We start from the raw sequence: 24024 nt of genomic DNA on the forward strand, positions 1-24024 counted from the left end.
ATGAAATAGGCCACAACTTATTGATTACAGATGTAAACAGGTTTTGATGAAGGCACTGAGTATGTCTCCAAGATCAACCAACCCATGTGATAATGTATGGGCCGGCAGTGTGGGAAAAGGTTGCCCCCTCCCCCGCCCAACATACTCCTTCCAGGGCCACTTCTTGAAGATCTCAGGGCTGTTTGCAGCATGAAAACACAATATGAAAACACAAAATACGTAAAAAAACAAGAAGAAAAAGCAAAAACAATAGCCCCCCCTCCCACAAACACATTTAAAGGACATAGAAGGTTAATCAGCCAGAAGCCTGGTTGAAAAGGAACATTTTCACCTGAACCTCCCTGGAGAGAGCATTCCGCAGACAGGAAGCCACTGCAGAAAAGGCCTGTTCTCATATTGCCGCCCTCTGGACCTCTCATGGAGGAGGCACACAAAGACTCTGATCAGGGCAGGTTCTTATGGGGAGAGGTGATCCATATTAACATACATGTGGATTTGTATGGGATGGGTTCCTAACACGAAGAACAATTGGTGTTTTGCTTAGTTTCTTCCATACCAGGGGAGGACAATTGGTGATCCCGGCATTAAGAGCTTTTGTTGGGAAAGCTATTCCCCAGATGTTATATGGGATAGAACTCTGGGGGTGGAACCAGAGGCTGTTGGAACGGCTTGAAATTTTGCAAAACTACTATCTCAAGAGGATTCTAGGCCTTCCTCAAGGAACCCCAGCAGCTTTCTTGAGGGTGGAGGTTGGTTTACCCTCTGTGTCTGCCAGGGCCCACTTAAGATTCCTACGATTTTACATCAACCTTGCAAACACTTCAAACACCTTATTGGCCAAACAAGCCTTTGTATCTTTTCAAAAGAACACCACTTGGCGCCAAAACTTATCTGAGATCCTGGTTAGATACACCCTACCGGAGTTTAATATCCTCAAACGGTGGAGCCCGGACAAAGTCCGGAAATGGATCCTGGAGAGAGACGCTCTGTTAGATACCACAAAAATACAGATCCCAGGGTCCTCCCACTGGTTTCCCCGACTGAAAGCAGTCAAAATCTGCGCCAATTACTTGGCGAATATCACCAATCCCACTCTTCGGAGAGCCTTTACTATGGCCCGTTTTCAAACCATTCCTACGGCCTATCTGTCAGGCAGATATGCAAAAATCCCAGTAGAGCAGCGGATATGTCCTTGTTATATGAGAACCAAAGAGGATCTCATACATTACATGTTGTATTGTCCCATCTATTCGGCCTTCAGGGATGCGATGTTACAAACTATTCCCAAATCAATAGTCAACTCTGAGGACCAAGTAAAGTTTTTACTGGTGGACGCTGATCCACAGATTTCTCACGTGGTAGCGGTCTTTGTGGTGAAGGCTATGAAAACTAGGGTATGGTTCCTGGATGAAACGGTGAGGTCCCTCCCATTGCTCTCCTAACCTGTTGTTGTATCTTCTTCCCTGAATGGTGGGGTTTATTGGGTAGTTTCCTTGCTGGGACAGCATGGCATGAATTTTAGCTTACTTTTATAATCTTTTTGTTTATCTTTTAATAATGTTTTATGGTATTTTGTGTAAAGGCATGGACCTCACAAATTTAATAAATTTGTTGTTGTATGGGATGGGTGATTTACGAATAATTCCTGTGTACAAATGCAGCTACCATGGTTTAGTATGTGTAGGCCTGAAGTATCAGCCTTGACTTTTTTCTGTATTTTCTCAAAAGAGTGCCTCTAATCGCAAGAGAAACCTATGGCTCTCCAACCGTTGTTGGACTACAACTCCCATCAGCCCTGAGCACTGATCATTCTGGTTGGGCCACAGCTTCCCCCTCCTTGCTCTGAACAATGAAGTTTTTTTGTGTGTGTGCATGTGTGCATGCGCTTGAAAACTTAGCTTTACATTATGCATCCTAAAGTTGTAAAAATGCACCTCTCTGCAGAATTTAGTGACTTGGAAGCATTATTAGAAGCACTGACAAGGTTTGTAACCTCAAAACATAAACAGCATTTTTTCCTAATTTCTTTGAAAATCTGTGAAGTGCTTTCTTCTCTTTCCTCCTCCTCCTTCTCCTCTTTCTTCTCTTTGAGAACAAATGCTTTCATGTGCATGTTTAAATTTTCTTTAATAATAAGCTGCATATAATAAGCTAGCTCCTTGGCAAACACTGTAGCTTCTCATTTTTTTTTTGCATCTGTGCAATTTTTGTTTATGTTTTACACACATTTCTGGATCCCTACTTCCAGCTAAAATTAGGAAGACTGTATTCTTATCTTCCTTCTCCTAGTGCTATATCACATGTTATAACAGAAACAGGCATCTGCTAAAGATTTATATATTTATATGCAGCACAGATAGGCCATCTTATAACCTAGGTGTTTGGGGAGCTTGCAGCATAAATCTGAGTTTAAAAACTGGTAACAGTAAGATTAAAAAGTACCAATAAAAATATTGCAATTCTCCACATTTTAATTTTTTTTAACTTTTTTTTAAATCCTCAAGAAAATCAGTGTTTTAGTGCGAATTTCTCTGAATATATACATCTTTGTATGCAGTTTTACTAATATACAAGTTTTTGCAAGCTATTTCCCCTAATATAATGCCTTTTTGTACTTAATATATATTAGCCCTTTCCAGTAATATATGCATTTTAATGTACATTTTATCCTAGTATATACATTTTTGTTCACATTACTTGCCTGGAGAACTGAATTGCAAAATTTGGAGAAGTGCAAATTTGAAAGTGAGACTGCATTTCAATTCCCATATTGTTTTGGGAAGTGTGAAATAGGCAGGTTTGCCTTTAAAGGCAAACTGAACTGAATCTCTCCCCCATCTCTAGCTGAGGGTCTTCTACTGTCAGGTGGGTTTGGGGGGAAATTGAGATTGAATAATATATGTGTAATTTTAGAGTTTTCCTTTTAAGGTAATTGCTTCCTTCATTTTAATATAATATTACCATTAAGTGTAACAAGCATATACGTAGCTGAGGGCTGTTTTAATCCTACTAACACTGGATTCAGAGAAATTCTTATGCTCATTTAGGTATGCATAAATGCTTCCATTTCCTTTTAGTGATATTAATTATTATAATTTAACTGCTTCTGGTGCTCCCATTATTACTTTCTGGTTTTGAGAGTTATCATCCTATTATTGGATACATGTAATGAAAAAAAGGGACAGCTATAAGAAATTCTTATTTAAAAGTTTCATGATGTGGTTCCCAAGTACTTACATGCATTTCTGAGAAACAGCATGATTAACGATGCTGAGTGCATTTTCAATAAATAGTAGTGCTTGGCTCTCCAGGAAATTAATTAGATAGCAGCTATATTGCATCTGTCAAGTTAGTAGTATATCATATGTAAAATACTCCCAAGAAAGCAGTCATACAAGGGGATATTTGACACACAAATTAACAGATTTACAATGCAATCCTGTGCACGCCTGCTCAGAAGTCTGCTTTGAACTCTTATTGAATTCACAGAGGCTTATGTTCAAGTAAATTTGTCTTTGATTGCAGCCCTGTGTATGCAAAAATAAATATCTTTTAGTATCCAACACTATTAGATATGAGGGCGGGGGGAAATGGATAGTTGTATCATGTAAACAAATATCCCCTTTCAGCCTGCCAGAAATCTATTTGGAATAGCACTGAATACTCAGAATTATAGAGGAAACGCTGTTCTTTTTGTTGTTTATGTATCTTGGCTGTTAAGGATCCAAACTTAAATATATTTGAATTTATCATATTTGTGTAAAACCATACAAGTTTCCTACAGCTGATTATGTGTATGGGGCAGTAATGGAGATTTAGTGGACTCTTGTCATGGGCAAAATGGGCACCAAAGAGTCTGCCCAATAACATCTAACACTCTTTGTGGGGCTGCAATTTAAAACACAAAATGGTACATGTATGGAAGGTCCCAACTCTTTTCCTACACGACTCCTCCTTTCAGCACTTTTCTTCTCTCTGTGAGAAGTAACCTATCCTGGCTCTAGGAAACCCTGTGGTCAAATCATTCTCTCTAATTAATTTTAATCTCAAGCTGTATGAATAGCAGTTTATGCTTCTCTCAGAATTTAAGAGAACAAAGTGAAACCTAAATCTGTAGCTAGTAATGGCCTGAAAGTGTAGTAAGCCCTTGTCACGTACATCAGCATCATATTGTCTAGTCAAATCAGTCACTCAGATAGTTATTGTTTGAAGCTGGTGCCATTACAATATAGTTCACAAAAGACAAGTGAGACAATCCAACAGAAAGTTGAAGACAGGGATTTTCAGAAATGCTAGTTGTCAATAATAATAATAATAATAATAATAATAATAATAATAATAAATAATAATAATAAAAATTAAGTTCCCTAAATCATTTCAATTAAAGAAACCAAAACACTGTTTGGAGTCAAAAAAGTAGCTTGTAAGTTTCTCCCTGGTATTATGTATGAAGCTGCCCAATAGGTAACAATCAAATGACCTGATTCACTTGCTAGAAGATTCTGAAATGAATGGATGAATCTATTCCCAGGAGAATTATATAAGTTGTAGTGCACAAAGACTGTGATCTAGCTTGATCTGCATAAACAGAGATGATAATTTGTTGGCCTATTAAACAATTCACTGGTCAGATATTCTTTGGGCCATATGAAAGAAATTATTCTCATCACAAGCCAATATAAATAATGCAGTGTTTGGGAAAATTGAATTGTGCAGTTGCACACAGTAAGGAAAAAACTCATGTAAATGAGGTAAATATATAGATATTTATTTATATTTGATTTGCATGTACACTCAGATGGCATTTTGGAAACTATACTCTTTTTTGTTTTCGTTTTTTGAATCTGTCTATTTTTATACTTCTAACAGTACCATCATAAAACTACAACTAAATGAGCATTTATGTGTATCATATCATTATTTTAAAACAGAATTCTGCCACAGTTGTATCAGTTTATTAGAAATCTATTTCCCCCCCTTCCCTTGAATGCTTCTGATGCTATATTCAAAGGAAGAGAACCCCACTAAGACCTCATAACATAGCTGTGTGATAATCTCACAAGGTAAAAAATCATTTCTAATGAAATGTGAGATAGTCTGTGTTCTGAAATGGTAGCATTATAATTCAGTATAAATAATACATTGTGTTTAAAAGGTAAGCAGTTAAAAGGAATCTTGAATATTAAAAGTGACATAAAACAATAGCCATATTATAGTGGGTTGTACAGATTCTCTGGGCAAAATGCCAATCATGCAAAGGTTTATTGCCCATATGTCTGTGATGTAATTATCATATAAATATGAAACTAACACTAAAAGAGTCATTTTACTGTGGCTTTCTTTTGCATTGTGCCTAAACTGACCATCGTGAAATTTATGGCAAAAATGGAAAGTGAGGAACTTGAAATTGGATATGATGCATTTGCAGTGAATACCAGATAATTCAAAGTTGTCCAATATATTTATCCTGTCAATACTTTAGGGGCCTAGAATTCATGGAACAATTATCTAGGAAAGAAGTGTAGATTTGACACTGCTTATGGCGTTAAAAGAACCAACATTCAAACCAAAAATCTTTAGTGAATGTAACTGTGTGCAGAAGTGGTATGGGGGGGGCAGAGTTGTGGAGCTGCCCTCCTGACACTAACATTGCTGCTGCTGACTTGGATGGGGCTGGGGCAGAGCTGTGGGGCCTTGTGGTTGCAGCAGCAGGACTGCACTTGTCCCACTGGTGTAACTGGAACCCAGACTTTGACACAACTCCAGGTAAGCAGATATGACACACCACTGCATGCACCGCTTCTTACTATGTGCATGCCACCTGGCTTTCCATGATGGAAGAAATGGGGGGGTATAAATGTAAGGAATGAAAGGTGTTCTGGAAGCCTTTTAGTGACCAGAAGTCATGACAATGGCCTGATCTCCCAAATATATATGCCATTTGATAAAGTGACATGGCGGTCCTTATGGGACAAGACACCATTTAGATCTAACTCTGTGAGAAATGGGGAACTTATGTTGAATTGTTCCATAAGTGGCATATAACTTCACAAAGATTATCACATATGGCTCCAGTTTCCTTGCTGAGGTCCTAGAAAGGATGTTAAGATATAGGAACATATCTGCATTTATGGTGGAAATATCCGCAGATTAAATTGTATTGGAACGCTGTGTTTTGTTATATCAGACTCATTGTAAAAGGTACAATAATGCTATCCCTGCAGTTAGCCCTTCTAAACAACAGAAGATGGGTCTGTTTTGTGTAGCAGGGAACTGGCCAGTTATTTACTTACTTACTAGCTGCCAGACTAATTATTTTGGAGATACATGGTGGAAGCAGATATAGACTACTGATATAAAAAAGTGTGGGATATTGCATTATTAGAAAAATGGACACACAAACGGAGAGCACTTAGAGGCCAATGCAAAAGTGAAAAGTTTGTTTTAATTTGGTATGATTTTGTGACTAATGGCAAAGACATACAAACCTGGATAACCAACTGCCAAGTTTGTGCTTGACATCAGTCAATACCAGTAGTGACATGCATTAGGACAGAATCACCAGTTCACCCATAGCAAACCCTGGTAGTTTATTTATTTCTTTACCTGGAAGGACTCTGTTTACTTTGTTATTGATTGATTACCATTCCTGCTACCTGGAGCACCACTGCAGAAGGACTTATTACCACTTTAAAGTGCATATTTGCTCATCATGGCATACCTTCTATTTTGAGAACAGATAATGGGCCAGAATTTTCTGCCAAGCTGCTTTGCAATTGACTTTGATTTTCAACATATCATCATCAGTCAAGAGTTCTCTTGAAGTAGTGGGAAAACAAAACAGGTAATTCATGCAGTAAAGAGCCTGCTGCAAAATAATGAAGAAATACGCACAGTTCTCCTGATATGCTGCTCAGCCCCACTGGTTGGAATCCTGCAGAGCTGCTTGTGAATCAGTAGCACCATAGATCCTAGCAAAATTGGCAGCCCTTACTGCTCATTCAGTTTGATACTTGTGGACATTGAATTAAATTAAGTTTCAGTAAAAGGATTGTCAGAGACACAGTTTCAATATCAGACATGGAATCAGGACTATATTGCCCATTGTTTTGGTCAAAGCAATTTCTAATAATGCACCCAGGAAACAGAGAGAATTGAGGAAGTATACTGCAGTCACAACCCATTCTCAAAGGCATTTTATACTTTCATTTTATGCATCAATTTAGCTGGCCTGTCAAAGCTGTTTCCTAGGGTGTGGCTGCTGTCACATGCTGACAGCTTCTAGGAGCTACAGAGAGCTGAGTGCATGCTGGGGACCAAAGGTGGACAAACTACCTCAGAAAGAGCAGTATGTGTCCCCCACCTGAGGACACCAGAGGATACTACCCCTCACTTAACACCCCATACACCCCAAGTACCAATCTAGTGACTAGTGAGCACCTCAGGGCTTTATTTGGATTGAGGTTGCCTATTATGAGTGAAACTGGAAAGCACTTGGGGAATGGTTCGTTTTTTCTCCTGAGAATTCTAAATTTTCTCATAATTTCTGGTCCCGATTCATGAAACCTCCAGTTCCCTTGCTTGTGACCTCCCCCCCCCCCGAAAAAAAATCTGTTACCTGGTGACTGTTACTTCTTCAGTAGCAATGACAATCCTCTCCCTCCCATCTCTCCCCCCCACCCCCATTCACCCCTGGTCATAGGCAGAAACAACAGGAGGGCTCCCTTATCCCACACCACCCATAGAAGTGTTATGCCATATTACATGTGCCAGCAGCCCCAGGACATATAATTTTCTCTGTGTTCCACACTTATCAGGCAACAGAAGGAAACTGTAGCAGACAGTAACAGTGGCACAGATGCCAGTGAAGGAAAGGGGGGAGAAACAGGAAGATCCTCCTTTTATCCCTACCACAGACTTCACCACATTAGCAGTCAGTTAAATGTGTGGGTAAGAGGGGACAGAGAGTTTTTCCTCTCAGATTAAAATACAAATGGAGAGAATGCAGGGGCCATAACACACACCTCCATATTGAAACGAAGCATCATGAGTTGTCAAGGAATTATGGACTCTAGTAATACTGCCCTTTTGCTATTTGCATAATTTCTCTCTCTCTCTCTCTCTCTCTCTCTCACACACACACACACACCAGGACTACTGGCAAAAATTCCAATTCTGCTGAATTAAGCCTAGCACCCACCAGAACCTGCTCACCTATCCTAAGACCTGAGAAAGTGCAAGGTCACTGGAGGAAAAAGTTCAGGCTGGTAAACTGCCCTCCATCTGAGCTTCCCAGTGGTACATGATCAGCATGTCAGGTGTTTGTGCACTTTTGCAGTGGGGAGCTGTTTGACTTGCACACACTGAGGACTCAGCAGAAGCAAAAGAGAGAAGGGGATTTTGCTTGGAGAAAGACCCTATCCTATTTGAGACTACAACACTGCAAGGGTTGCTGGCAAGACTTGGCACAAAATCAATCTAATTGTAAGAGATCAGGACCCTGGTCAGCTCTCTGCAGAGTGAGGATCTGAGGTTGGATACAAGGCAACTTAGAGCAGCAAGCTGGAAACATTGCTTCAGCAATTGTCTTATGTCTTTTGAGTTTAACAATCCTGCAGTTACAGAGCTCTTCCCTGCCCTCTAAGGGAAGCAGTTGCAAAGTAGGGGCTGTGCCCCATTGTACCAGCTTTAACTCTAGAGCAGGGGTAGGCAACCTAAGGCCCGGGGGCCGGATGTGGCCCAATTGCCTTCTCAATCTGGTCTGCGGACGGTCCAGGAATTTACATGAGTAGAATGTGTGCTTTTATTTAAAATGCATCTCTGGGTTATTTGTGGGGCATAGGAATTCATTCATTTTCTATCTCAAAATATAATCCGGCCCACCATATGGTCTGAGGGACGGTGGACCGGCCCACAGCTGAAAAAGGTTGCTGACCCTTGCTCTAGAGCACCGTGGAGGGGTGGTCTCAACAAGCTCAGGGAAACCCAGATGTTTGCATAAATACAAACAACAACATAGTATAAAACCCTCCCCCCTCCCAAAACAAACAATCAATCGAGAAACCACCCAACGAGGGTGAACATGCTTAGTGGACAAGGATGTTGACAGTCTTCTGGAACGTAAAATTGGAAAACCATGGAGGAAGTAGAATGGAGTACAGCATATTGCAAGAAGGCATAGATTAATGGCTGGAACACTGGGCAGGAGTGTTCCACATTGTAATCTTTTTTTTGAAAGTCTCTTTGTTAGACTTCCTGCTGACAGATTTTAATTGCTATGGTGATCAGAGAGAATGAAAGATAGCAAAGGCAACTTGATGTCTGAAGACTTGCAGCCAATTTAATTGATAATCATAGAGTCATAGAAGTATAGTTGGAATCATAGTTGGAAGAGATACATGGCCCAGTTGAATTTAATTTCCTTATATTGCAATTTTGTGATTCTGAATATGGAAGCCTCTAATGAATAAAACTGTATCAGGATCAATTAGCACATAATCCTCCATTTCCTAGTTTAAAAGGAGTGAATGAGTGCATGTATTTGAGGAAACTTGCAGTCGTGCAATAGGTGTGGGAAACTCTAATTGCCCTGAGTCGATCTGTCAGGTCATCAGCATCAATCAATTCTAACCTTTTTGTGCTCCCTTTCTCACTGGTGCAGATATTCTCACACAGAAGGGAACCCAATAATGAACTAGCTCAACAGTCTGATTTTAATGCAGGATTGTGGAATGCTTCCAGCCTGGGGATCCTTAGTGGAGAGAGATGAAATATAAAATGCCCTGCAGGACATGCAGAATGGATTTGCAGAGTCTGTGAAATCCTGAGAGGATCAAGGACAATCTTTATTATTATAATTCATTGTTTTCTGAGCTCATGGGCTGGTTGAAACTAGCAGAAAGTGCTATATTTTTCAGTCATGCAGTAAGCCCCCAGATATTTTAAAAACCACTTAATTTAGAATATCCAATAACACCACAGTTCTTGCACAGAATGAAGGCATTGGGGAAAGAAGTCCCTTATGCTAGCTATATATTTTTTCTTAGGAACAGCCTGTCAAAATCAATCACAATTTAGTAAAGACACTTCTCCAAATCAGAATAAATGAAAAATGACCAGCCCGAGGTGTCAGGCGAAAGGAAACGTAATTTTGAATATGTATCGGTATTATTAATAGAGCTGAGACAGGACTGGTTTTTCTAATTCAACTAATTCACACACACACAAAGGCTGACCCCTATGGACAATGTTCCCTTCTATTCCTGAACAGGGGGTTAACTCTTTCTTCTCCCATTTTTCCCCTGGAAAGGGATGCAACAAAATAACTATAACAGCGTCCAAGCTTCCAGTTTATATATGTTTTTTCACTCTTTGAGAACTGAGATTGTTTGTTAAACATAACTGAGGCTTTTCCAAATTTGATCTCTTTGGAGAAGCTGAATTACATCCCATCATAATATGAGCAATATAGGAGAAATGTGATAGAGATGCTCAGGATTCTGATAGAAGAGTCCTTGGTGTTCTCCCTGAAGGTAAGAAAAGAGCTTCCACAATTGCCTGAATGGTTCCTTGTGTTGCAGCATCTAGAACCCAGTGTTTCTGTTTTGGGGAAAGATTTGACATCTCTGGCTTAATACTTGGAAATGAGCATCAAGCCTGGACACTCCTTGCCTCTTCCTTCCTCCTATTGCAGGCAAGCTGTGGAACTTCATTCCTGGTCCCTTTTTAAACCACAGTTGCCCATTAATATATGGAGTGCTTCAGTGTTTTCCTAATCAGGGTCAAATCATGGATCAGGATCATAGTTAATAAACTGACATTAAACCTCAGTTCCCCATTAAGCCACTTTTGAACTGTGAGGGTTTCCCTTGCATTTGGCCTGGAAACTGGAGCTAGTACACAAGAGGGAGATAGATTGAAACTGCAGAGTTTTGAGAAACTAAAAAACAAAGTGCGAGATTGGCTTCATTATTATCAGATAATGGAGGCATATAATTTGGACAAGAAAATTGGCTTCCAGGTGGAAAAATCAAAATTAGAAACAGAACTGTTAGAACCCAAAACTAAGATTTTGTCAAAGATGTATAACTTGCTGTTGAAATGGAATACTCAGGATGAAACGGTGAAATCTGCTATGATTAAATGGGCACAAGATGTTGGACATAACATAATGATGGCTGACTGGGAACAGTTATGGACCACAGATATGAAGTTTACGGCATGCAATGCCTTAAGAGAGAATATTATGAAAATGATATACAGGTGGTACATGACCCCAGTCAAGCTTGTAAAAATCTATCATTTGCCCAATAATAAATGTTGGAAATGTAAAGAAACTGAAGGTACATTCTTTCACCTTTGGTGGACGTGCCCAAGGATTAAGGCTTTCTGGGAGATGATCTATAATGAATTGAAAAAGGTATTTAAATATACCTTCTTGAAGAAACCAGAGGCCTTTCTCCTGGGCATAGTCGGCCAATTGGTGCTAAAGAAGGATAGAACTTTCTTTATGTATGCCACAACAGCAGCAAGAATACTTATTGCAAAGTATTGGAAGACACAAGATCTACCCATTCTGGAAGAATGGCAGATGAAGGTGATGGACTACATGGAACTGGCGGAAATGACTGGCAGAATCCGAGACCAGGGAGAAGAGTCGGTGGAAGAAGATTGGAAGAAATTTAAAGACTATTTACAGAAATATTGCAAAATTAATGAATGTTAGAATGATGTCAGAATGAACTTAAGTGGTTTTAGCAGCAATGTCATAAAGGTGTATGTAAAAATGGATTGTTAATAGGTGAGAATCTAAAGCTATAATATATTAAGTTAAAGGACTAAGACAAAAACAAAGAGGGAAAGGAATTGCTGAATTAACCAATTGAACTGGAATACAAAAAAGGGAGGTGAGAGGAGGTCAGGGAAGCAAGGAAATGAAATGTAAGATACGGAAGGATTAATTTGTTTTTAAGTGTTTTTTCCCCCTGTACTTTGTATTTTGTATGTTTTTTCTCTTTTTTATTTTTTTATTTTTTCCCTTGTTTCTTTTCTCTTTAACTATGTAATTTTTTGTTTCTGAAATTTTAATAAATATCATTTTTTTTAAAAAAAGGAAACTGGAGCTAGTACAAATGCTGCATTGCGGTTGCTAGCATGAGTGAGATCCTGTCGGCTTATAACACCCCTGCTCATACATGTGCACTGGCTGCCAATTTCTTACTGGACCAAGTTCAAGGTGCTACTATTAGTATATTAAGCCCTTAACATCTTGGTGCCTGTTTCCTTGGCAGATTGTCTTATATACCCATTTGACTACTATATGTAGAACTGGCACTTTTACAAGTTCTGGATAATGTTTGTCCTGTATTTGTGGGGTGTTAGGGGAGGCGATTTGTAAAGAACTGATCTTATAGCGTGGCCGCTCCTACACTCTGGAACTCCCTGCCCATTGACACAAGGAAGGTGCCTTCCATATAATCTTTTGGTGCCTGCTAAACAACTTTTCTGGTTTGGCAAGCCTACCCAGACACATAAAGTTGATGTGTATCTTAATCTGTATTTTAAGTTTAAAATGTATACATTTAACTCTTGATTTTATTTAATTTACTTTTTATAAACTTGTTTTTAATGCTGGATTTTATAGGCATTCTAAATGTATATTTTATATTATTTGTAAACTGCTTAGAGGCTTTATTTGTAGTTAAGCAGTATACATTTTTTGTTAAATAAATTAAATAAGTGGAGAGTAATGTACTTGGGGACAGGGGAACGCTGCCACCAATTCTTCCTTTCCTCACCCTTGCTATGCTATCCTCAAGCCTTTTCTTCTCCCATATTATTTACATTGTGAGTCCACCAAGCAGAGATCTTCTGTGCTCTGGATGATGCCTAGCATGCTATTGAAGAGCTAAGTATAGGTTCAGTAATAACACAGTGGTGTGTGAATCAAGAAGCATGGGCAGCCATTTTGCTGCTTCTTTCTGAAACACCCTCATAATAAATGCCTTTGTAACAATACTTTTGGCAAGAGTAATTGTTACTGTTCTATATCACCCATAAACACACGGTTTTTATTTCCATGGCAGATAAAGAGCATTGAAGTTTCATTGAAAATACACAGTTGATGTATTTGTGCTATCTTCAGTGAAATTCCAGTGTTTCTTTTTGTGTGTGATAAACGGCCTTCAATCTTTTTGGTGTAAATTTACTCACTTGTGGCTATATCGGTAACACCCACTGAAATAAATTTGTTATTTACCAGTGAAATATTGCAGTGATACCTTCATGCTGAGCTTCACAAAAAAGCAAAGTGCTCTGGTTGAAATTCCTATTCCTGTACAGACAGAGAAGTCTGTCTACATGCTCACTTAAGATCTGCTGATCATCATGTTGTCAGTGGTGATTTTTAGAACAGTTGTTTAAGATAGCTATATTTTGTTCTCTCATTTATTGACTTTTGACTTTTGACACTGTACAACAAACATAAATATATTGCACAAACATCTATGTCACCCTTCCCCAACCTGGTGCCCTCCAGAAGTTCTCATTAGCTCCAACCAACATAGATTTTCTAGATGGGACTGACGGGAGTTATAGCCAGAATATTGGAAGGGGAAGGCTGCTTTTTGCAATGTAGGCATACTGCTGTCACTGTTTTATCATATAGATTACCAGTGTTATTTTTCTAGAAAAAGAGGTGCTGGAACTCACCTTGTTCTCTTATAATGGCAATGATGTCCACCTGAGAGGTGTTGGAACCAAATTCCAGCCTAAGAAAAGCCCTGTAGACTACTAATGATGTTTTGTGGTGTATTCTTAAAAAAAAAAGAAAAAAAAGTGCTTCGTAATTAAGCCTTCATATACAGTACAGTATGCTGTGCTACTAAGCAAAAAAATTGACCCATCTCATATTCTTGCTGGATTGCTTAGTTAAACTAATAATGAAGTTTTATAGTCTTTGAATCTATTGTGTAGATAGAGATCGAAGAGCCAAAAGGAATAGTGCTCAGTAATGATAATCACTCCATAGCTCTCTGGTGCACCTTAATTAACCTTGGTTGCTATTCGCTGAATGCTGTTGCTTTGTAACACAGTAAGTGGTGACACTTAGCAATTTATAGTATGTCTTATGGATGGTATGGTAAAGATACTTATGCTGGAGTAACTAACACCCATTCTGATCTGGTTTATCATTGATCTGAAATCAATGTATTACGGTAATGGATAAGAGGGGAAGAACTCATCAAGAGTTACTTGTCAATCATAACATGCATTTTTTTTTTAAAAAAAGTGTGGCGCTGGTTCAGCTAGGGTTAAACTTCTGTCTAGATGTCTAGAAAACACTGGTGACTGGAAAGATGATTATTCAGAGGCTCCCCTATTTCTATTGATTTGCTGCCTATGGTCATGATTAAGTGATGGGACAGGAGAGTTAAAAATGGGGGGGGACCTCTACCCTACCTCCTGTTTACATTTGAATATATCAGAGGTAGAAGCAGTTGGAACAACAGGACATATCCTTTCCACCTGTCCCACTGATCTCCCAGGCTCAGTGGCATTTGGGGGGGGGGGGGAAACAGTGCACCATTTTTACAAGATAGGTACATGTTTGCAGGAATAGTTTGCTTGTTGCAGGATATTTGGTTTGTATCTTTTTAAAGCCTATATGATTACTATCCTCCTCCCTCTCCACAGTTCATATTTTCATTATACTTCTGTTCTTTTATGCACCTACACATATACAGTATATATCCTCGCCATTACACAACAACTGACTGATGAGTATTTGTATTTTGAAGGACATTTGATACCATACATTTTATTTCTCCTTTGCATATGTGGTGTAATTATAACATCTCTCTACTATTCACTCCATCTCAGTGCTTATCATGTGAAAGGACTGAAGAGTTTTGAATATGAATTTTTGAATTTATTATGAGATAATTATATGTGTTGAATACAATAAGCAGAGAATTGGAGCTTATGAAGGCAAAGGTTCTGCTTTGCACACAGATTGCTCCAGCAGGAAGTCTGTGATGGAAATGGAAAAGAGGTACTTAAAATATCAATGGTAGTTCTTTTTACATGGTTCCCATTTTTTAGTTCCACTTAGATGCAAACAGTTGCATTCATTTGAATTTGCTTTGAAAGTGTAGTGTTTATTGAGTTAAGCATTGACCTAAATAGTACAGTGATCTGAGAAACCAGCATGGTTCTTATAAGTTGATGACCTTTTTGATTCACCTAAGGATTGAAATCTCTGATGAGCATATGCATATGAAGTGGAATTCAAGAGCCCATACTACACTATATCTATATTATTATTTTTTGCTGCTTTCAGTTTATAAAATAATGGCTAAATAATACATTGTCATAGATGTCCCAAAGACACAGCAACAATCTGGTTGCAGAATTCCTGTTTGAGATAAAAGATAACTCTTTGGAATTCAGCTTAGCACTAAGGAAATCATTCCATCAATGCAGACATTTATGCATGCCTGATGGAACAATCTCTACTTTTCTTCCCCCTGCACATGTACTTGGGGTTTCTCCCAGTGCTCCAGAGTTGAAGGAGGTTGGGAATACTTGCTCTGGTTTCTGCTAACATAAGCAGAATTTTTAGTAAGTACAAATCCAATTGTTATTTCAGTATTTAGTTTTGTGGGACAAATTTACATAATTTTTGGGAAATTACAGATAACATGTCTGGTGTTTTTATCAGTGCTGGTCATTGTCTTTGGAATATAGAAACGGATGCTCACGATCCCTTCCAACTCTACAATTCTATAGTTCTATTATCCAGCTAGGTGTCCTATCTGTCCCTTGAGACTCTCCCCAGGTTACACACACCTCTCCATCCCTGCGCTATGTAGTCTTTGATTTCTGCATATGTTGCTGAACTTCAACTTCCACCATCCCTGGCCACTGATCATGCCTAGCGGGGCTTTAATTATTATTTGCTGATGTTTAATTTTACTCTTTACTCTTAGATTTTAATGGATTATTGAATATTGCTTAATTTGATATGTTGTTTATTTCAAAATTATTGTGACTTTCTATATTGGGTCAGATTGCAACTAATAATGTTTGATATTTTATTATGTTTTTATATTTGTTGGAAGCAACCTAGAGTGGCTGGGGCAGCCCAGCCCGATGGGTGGGGTTTGAATAATAATAATAATAATAATAATAATAATAATTCAGCAACATCTGCAGGACCAAAGATTTCCTACACCTGCACCAGAGCCAGGGTTGTCATTCTCACTGCTAATGTAGGAGTGAGAAGCTTTGACCTGCTGTTCCAGATGCAGCAGCCACTAGTGACCAATACTGGGAGGAGATTGCTGTGGCTGAAGGAAATGGAATTAGTGCTGCCACATGGATCTCCAAACTGAAGTTCCTCTTGTGTTCTACATCAACCAGATATATAAAAAGGCAACTTGGCAGAGGGAGCAGGGAAGAGATGGCTAAAATGAGGAGGGTGTTTTAGCTAATTTGCCTGCACTGGGGCAATACATTCAAAAGAGAGCAGATGTACCTTAAAAACATTATACAGTTCTTCTCTCAAATCAAAATTCTCTCATGGCTGCACTTTTAAGCAAGCCAAAGTGTAATCTGAGTTCATTTTGTTTCCTGATGCTACTAATGCTTCTGAAGTCAAGGCTCTCAACTTTATATTTCACACACATTCCCTCTGGTCCACCCCACATTATGAAAATAATTAGATAAAAGCTTCAGTTCTCGATAAAATCCACCTAACCAACTCCAGCTCCTCCATTACTAAACTGAGCTGCAAGCTACATCCTGCCTACATCCTGATTAATCCATTTAATCACAACCTTTATTACAGAAGAACAAAGATGAACAAGTAAAGATTTCCTAGTTTCAGGATGCCTGAGAGATATATTTCAATACCAGTTAGAAATGTCAATCAACCCACAGTTAACAGGCATGGCAGATGGTGCACTGTGCAAACAAAGACATTTAAAAGTTGTATTGACCTATGAAATGTCATATTAACATTATAGTATGCATGTATCCATCTTGCATAGAAATTTACATGATTGAAGATTGGTGATTGCTTTTTTACCGTATTAAGAAAATGTATATTAGGAGATCCAGATGATTTAGACATTACAGCAGAGAAGCAATTGTTGGAATTCAAGCCTCTATCGGGAGAAGCTGGCAACCCTCCCAGGCACCCGGCTTGAGTTCCGATGACCTCCCTGGCTGCATTCCCCAGCAAACGCAGGCAAGGTCGCTATAGGTGATTCTTCTCAGCGTGCGAAGAACACCCCCCCTCTTTTTTGCCCCCCCGGCAGGGGAAAGAGATAGACAGAAACGTATTTACATGCCTTTATTTCTGTCTTTGCAGCGTTACAAAAAACATAACTGCTCTCTTCAAGCTCCAGCAGTCGAGAGACTAAACACTTCCTGTACTTCCTGTACAGGAACAATAGGAAGAGTTCATATTACACTCTGAGCTAATTCCAGTGCTTCGCACTGTGAATTGACTGTCCCTCTGTTTCCCACGGAACAGTCCCAACATTCCATCATGTGATGTTTTCAAGCTAGCAGCTCGCAGCTGCATTGCTTCTATATCGTAACAGCAATATGCCATATTATATTATGTAGATGTGTTATATTTAAACAGGCAAGGCATTTTCAGGCTGACCTTTTTGTTTGGAATGTACTTAGTTTGCTTTGTATGATAGTTGTCTCTGGCAGTGACTCATTAAAGCCTATGAATTATGTCACTAGATCAGCCAAGATAAGCTTTCCCCAACCTGGTGCTCTCCAGCTGTTTTGGACTACAACTCCCATCAGTCATGACCAATGTCAGGGATGATAGGAGTTGTAGTTAAAAGCATCTGGTGGGCATCAGGCTGGGGAGGGCTGGCCTAGGCCATGCAAGAATTATGATTAATTGTGCATAGAGGAAGGGTCCACAGGAAAAATTAACACATTCTCAGATAAAAAAAATATTTCAAAGCAAGAAAGATTCCATCAGCAGTGTCTCCGAAAAAATTTACACATCACCTGGGAAGACAGGCGAACTAATGCCAGTGTACTGGAAGAAGTAAAGATCACCAGTGTTGAAGCAATGGTTCTTCAACATAAACTTCGTTGGACTGGTCATGTTGTGCAGATGCCTGATTATCGTCTTCCAAAGCATTTAAAAGTTGATGCCTGATTATCGTCTTCCAAAGCAAATACTCTATTCTAAACTTAAAAATGGTAAGTGTGATGCTGGTGGTCAACAAAAGAGGTTCAAAGACTCTCTCAAGGCAAATCTAAAAAAAATGTAGTATAAACACCGACAAGTGGCCTGTAAGTGCTCCAATTGGAGAACAGCTTTTACCAAAGGTGTCATGGATTTTGAAGACACTTGAACTCAGGACAGAAGGGAGAAATGTGCCAAGAGGAAGGCAAATTGGCAAACCCTCACTGTGACCAACTCCCGCCTGGAAACCTATTTCCTCACTGTGGAAGGACATATGGATCCAGAATCAGACTCACTTTTAAAACCGTGTTTATGGAAAACAATCTTACTTGGCTACAAGTGATTGCCAAAGAAGAAAGATAGGCAGAAGTGCTTTAAGTGTACCCAAAGGCTCAGACATGCACATTGGGTTTTAAACTCCCCCCCCCCCCCACTGCTTTGAACAAAAGATGCCATACTATATATCTTTTGAATGTCCCTCCATGTGGAGTGGGGAAATACTCTTCAAGAAACAACCCCAGCCATAATTTATACCTTACGCAGTTCTTCGGGCTGAGGCAAACTACCACTGTTTTACTAACCATAAGTCTGAAATGGCACTCAATAAGTAATAAATATAAAGGCAGGAGGAAATGCAGAAGAGAGAACTTAATTATGACTGGGCATGGAAAACAGAATTGTTTTACCATGAAAGAAAACTGCAAGAAAGAAGTAACTTATAGGGGGTAAATATACTAATTTATGATTCTGGTCTTCAAAGAAATAAAATGAATGAATACTGATATATTTGTTATCAAGGAGAGAACCATGTCAAAATAGTAAGATGAAACAATAGTTTTGCTATGATGGTGACTCATGTATAGTTATTTAATTTGAACCTAGTGTGGGCAAGAAAATCCTGCCCAACCTCCCTGTAATGCCTGAATTCCTTCAACATCTCATGGCACAAAATGTAATACCCTTGATTATTTTTTTCATTAGCAGATTTGGGCACTTGCTGAGCTGCTGGTGCTGCTTGAGTAGGTCCTAGAAAGAAATCAGAAAAGCTGAAGCAACAGTTCTGTGAATGCATATCAATAAAAAAGAAAACATTATGCACCATCACTAGAACTGGAACAGTTTTGCCTCTTGGGAAGACAATAAATTATGACTATGTTAAAAATCAAATGACGCAGGAGGAACACATGGAAAGTGGACTCCATGTTGTTCCCTCTAAGGGAATCTTTTAGATGCAAGAGAAGGCCCTTCTTTTGTTGAGATCAAAGGGGAAGGAAAAAAATTCCCTTTCACTTTAAGGGGGATGGTACCAATTAGTATGATTTTACTAGATCAGGTTTTGGGGAAACTTTGCAAACAGGCTTGATCAAACCAATTGAGATGTTGTTGATACTGCTGCTGCTGCTGCTTTAGCCTCAGTTGTGTGCACACTCACTTGGGGGCAAGCCCCACTGAATACTATCAGGCTTACATCCAAGTGAGCATATTGTACATAGAACTGCACTGTTAAAATTGCTTTTAAAATGATGTGAAGCCATGCTTGCCAGCTTACAGTAAGGTGAATTTGTCTATTTTGATTCTATAGCACTTTCATATTTTGTTTTACCCATATTCATATTCCATTCCATCTCTACATTAAAATGACAAGTATAGAGAGTACTTTCAAAATATGTATTTAAATGGTGAAGAACTGCATCACAGAAGTTCACAGAAGTGCAAAATCTGGTCGACAGCTAAGTTCCAATCCAAGATGTGTGGATTAGGCCATTTCTGAGAGAAATTTGCAAAAGTTGATTTTCTTAGTCTTCCCTAGTTTACAGTATAAATTATAAACGTCCACAGCTCTGTAGTTTCCATGATTTTGAGGGTAAAAAACAACAACCCTAGGTATTTAGGGCTCAGAACAATAGCTCCATGTAATATGTCCATATTGTGAAACTTTTTTAGATTTATAAAGTCCTGTGCTTAAGTTAGAATACTGAGTCCTATATTATAATAATTTGTTTATAATGCTTATAAATGTTTAATATGTTCCCTTATGATCCTTTTTTTTTACCTTTCCTAGAACAGTAATTTTACTGTGAAGAGTGAGCCCTTGTAAAAATATTTTATCATCCTTTTAAACTGAATTAAGATCACATAATGAATTCTAGGAGCATGGAAGCATATTTTATATCATTTTTTTATTTTATGTAATCTATACTAGACAAATATTTTTTTAAAAATTCTTAGGAGCTAGTGCTGTCTGATTCTATGCAACGTTTCCACGGTAACTGGAGGAAGCAGATAACCCTTCTCCCTGATGTCTCCAACTGTACACAGGAAAGGCAAGAAAAGCCAATAAAATGAAAAGAAATGGAAAAACTCTTGATGTAGAAGCTGCAATGCTACATATTATGGGAAGGCTGGAATATGAATGAGAAAATTAATTGAATGCTTCTAGGCTAGTCAATAGATGAGTAACATATTATATAGATAAATACTTTATTTGCAATGAATCTGCTTTGCAACAAATAATGGCTAGACATTTTTCAACTGATGCTGTTTTATTTTGAGAGCTGCATGCTGCATTACAAATGTCCCAGCTCCCAGTGAGGATGCTTGTCCATTGACATTTGCAGAGCCAGATAATATCCATATTGCTGTGTATAAGGTTTGCAGTAGTTCTGTAGCCATTACAAATGCATTGCTTTTAAGGCCTGGTTAACCCTCCCCTTTATTCCTGTTTATTATAAAATGTTTCTAGCAGTTCCATTGTGTATGACACATAAACATTACCTGAGCCATATTGAAAGGGAGCATGTAGCCTTCATGTCAGATCCAGATGTTTCTGTCAGTAAGTGAAGTTGAATCTGTGTAAAAGTGAGGGCAGGAAATTTAGGGCTAGGAAACCTGCTTAGTCTATTCTGTGTGCAAAATCAGATTTTAGTGTGAGAAACAAGAGTGTTGGCCCAGTTGAACCCAATGTGGTTCCATGAAAATTTCCTAATATGACTAGGACAGGTCATCAATATTAGAAGGTTTAGTGCTCCATGTTGGGAGTCTGAAAATATTGATCTAGGCTACAATCCAAAAACAGGTTACTGAAGTGTAGGGCTACAAAACCAATATGGCTAATCCTGAGTAAGACGTTTGTGGACTAACCGTAGTGCATAATAAGAGTCTGTGTAAAGTTCTGTGGTCATAAAACATCATTTATGTTACCAAAACAGTTTTTTCCTTTTGTAGTATAGAAGTATGAATTACCTTGACAATTGAAACTGATGTCAAGTTGGCATGAAGGGCAAGCAGAACCACAGAGCAGAAATAAAATATAAGGCAGCTCTGGCTATGGTCAGCAGTTTTGTAAATTAGTACTTCTGGAAGAAACACCCCAGAACAATTTCAGAAAATACCTGTTGTTTTAGCTCAGTGTGTCACATATGAGAAAGCATTGGTGCACATGTTATCCTTGGGGATTCTCCTTAGCTTTTAAAAATGAAAGTTCTATGACAACCATTCTAGTTTCCCTCCAGAATGTAACATTACTGTAGTGCTACTGGATGTCCAGTCATCATTGTGCTCAGCATGTTATTGTCACAGAATCCTGTTTGAGGTGGAACTGGATTGTGAATTTTAAACAACCGCCTTGCTGTGTATGCCAAGATTGATCTTGGCACACAGCCTAGGGATCTTTCTTTGCAAAAGGAGAATGCAAGTTCAAAGCTTTATTTCCTAAAAATCAATATTACACAGTTGGGACTTTTCTCTTCCTTTTGAAGAGAAAAGCCCTAGAAAGTGGTGAATAGAAATTGGAATGAATGAATAATTCTACTTAGCATACTAACCCTAATTTCATACACACAAAAGATGGGGTATTCTCTCTCTCTCTCTCTCTCTCTCTCTCTCTCTCTCACACACACACACACACACACACACGACCCAGGGGCCTAAGGATCCTGTAGGGATTTTTCAGCTGATATGACGGGTGGTCCTGTCAAAGCTCTGGCTGACTTCTGGAACATCCAAATGTCTTGGGCAGTTGACATGATCACTCCTGAATGCCCTCTTCTGCTTTGTGGACCCCATTTAGCTCCCTGATATACTCCAGAACTTAGGGTGAGGAAACAAGCTGGGAGAAAGCTTGAATGTGGAAGAATGAAAACTCCAGTCAAATGCAGTCAAATACTGGCGAGGGCTCATTATTGAGCCAGCCTAGTGACAGTGAAGGCAGCAAAGAAGGCATACTTTGCAGCCGCCATTGTATTCTCATTGTGCCGTCCAGCAGAGCTGTTATTGGGTAACGCAGGGCCTTTTACAGTCTGGCCTGAAGGAGGTGACAGAACTGACGGTAGCTCGTGTGACTTGTTTGCAAAGCATTTTGAGGATAAAATTGCTTGCATCCGCTGGGACCTTGACTCCACTGTTACAGCAGATGAATCTTGAGAGATGTCCAGAGCACTGTCCAAACCTGCTATGTTAGTAAGGTTCAAAAATACAGCAAAGGTGTGTGGATCAGTCAGGGTGACCACTTGCACTCTAGGCTCTTGCCCCTCTTGGCTGATAAAAAGGGGAGGGGAGGCAGGGAGGGGACACCTGCCTGAGCCAGAGAGGTGATGATTGCCTCTTGTGAGAAGGGGTGAGCCCCGCCTGCTTCAAGGAGGCTTCTCCACCCAAATTGCCTTCTCTCAATTGGCACTGATGCAGAACTGCCTTTATATACACATGGGATCGTTAAGCACTTTCATTTGTCACAGGATTTAGAACAGGCTTCCTCAACCTCGGCTCTCCAGATGTTTTTGAGACTACAATTCCCATCATCCCTGACCACTGGTCCTGCTAGCTAGGGATCATGGGAGTTGTAGGCCAAAAACATCTGGAGGGCTGAGGTTGAGGAAGCCTGATCTAGAATGCCACTGGGCTGAAAAATGCATGGGAACATACTCCATTTCCATAGGCCCACAGTTGGTAGTATAGTAAAGCAAAGCAGAAAATGTCTGGCTTACCTGTTTGCTCATCTGCTTATTTCCTTCTTAGCCCTCTGCAAGCAAAAAACCATTCACTCACATACACACATACACATTTTGGCTTGGTTTCAAGGCTGACCTGCTTGTACAAAGATTTGTCAATCCAACTGGGTTTTAAAAATGAAAGGATAAAACAGAGTAGTATAAATATGTTTGATATATGTTTTTAAAAGCATTATATATGAATGTGAATATATTATAGGCATAAATGCATCTAACAAGCAGTAGCTTACAAGGTTGTCAAATACACAATTTGACCCTAGTGCTTCTGCTTATTACTGTTGCCAACTTACTAAAATCGTAGTAAAAAAATTACAAAATGCATTTTAATCATGACAGTATAAAGCTATAAAAGCCAAGAACCTCATTTTTGTACCCACCTCAGGGTAGTGGCATTTGTAGTTCTGATAGAGTAGTATTTTAAAATATTCTTGGGGTACGCAGACATATAAATACCTATATTGGTTTTAAATCCAGCCCTTCTTATTTAAAATTGTTGGATTTCCCCCCCAATAGTAATTTATTTAACAATAGAAAACATAGTATATTTTGCTTTACACACTTCTATATTCGCAAAAGATCATTCAGTACAGAGAGGAGAAATGTACTGATTTTGGTTGAAGTGATATGGTCTGCCTCTACAACTGTTTAATTTAGCTAGGGACAAGTGGCACTTCCAATAATTGTATATGAAAAGCAATCTCTCACTTCAGTGTAATAGCCAATCTCCACTTTCCCATGAGGCCATCTCTGTCTGAATTCCCTTTTTAATGGACAGAAAGAGCACTCGTACATTTC

The 24024-nt window shown here is 39.0% G+C and overlaps 1 protein-coding gene and 1 long non-coding RNA gene across 14 annotated transcripts in view; one reads left to right on the forward strand and one right to left on the reverse strand.

Moving 5' to 3' along the window:
- CTNNA3 (catenin alpha 3) overlaps positions 1 to 24024 on the forward strand; it is a 570905-nt gene that overhangs the window by 307526 nt on the left and 239355 nt on the right. The window contains exon 10 of one of the 13 annotated variants that reach the window (XM_081004917.1): positions 15013 to 15051. The exons of the other annotated variants lie outside the window; for them this stretch is intronic. Within the exon in view, the coding sequence (XP_080861043.1) occupies positions 15013 to 15036 (24 nt within the window). The 3' untranslated portion in view covers positions 15037 to 15051. Of the gene's footprint in view, positions 1 to 15012; positions 15052 to 24024 lie in introns of those variants that run through there. 13 annotated transcript variants of the gene reach the window in all.
- Positions 20452 to 23442, reverse strand: LOC308476999. The gene is made up of 3 exons (XR_013986330.1): positions 23206 to 23442; positions 20999 to 21072; positions 20452 to 20532 (listed from the first exon to the last, which is right to left on the reverse strand). It is a non-coding gene; the product is annotated as an uncharacterized lncRNA (long non-coding RNA).

This window comes from Podarcis pityusensis (assembly GCF_964106645.2).
Source record: "Podarcis pityusensis genome assembly, chromosome: 5".
Lineage (NCBI taxonomy): Eukaryota > Metazoa > Chordata > Lepidosauria > Squamata > Lacertidae > Podarcis > Podarcis pityusensis.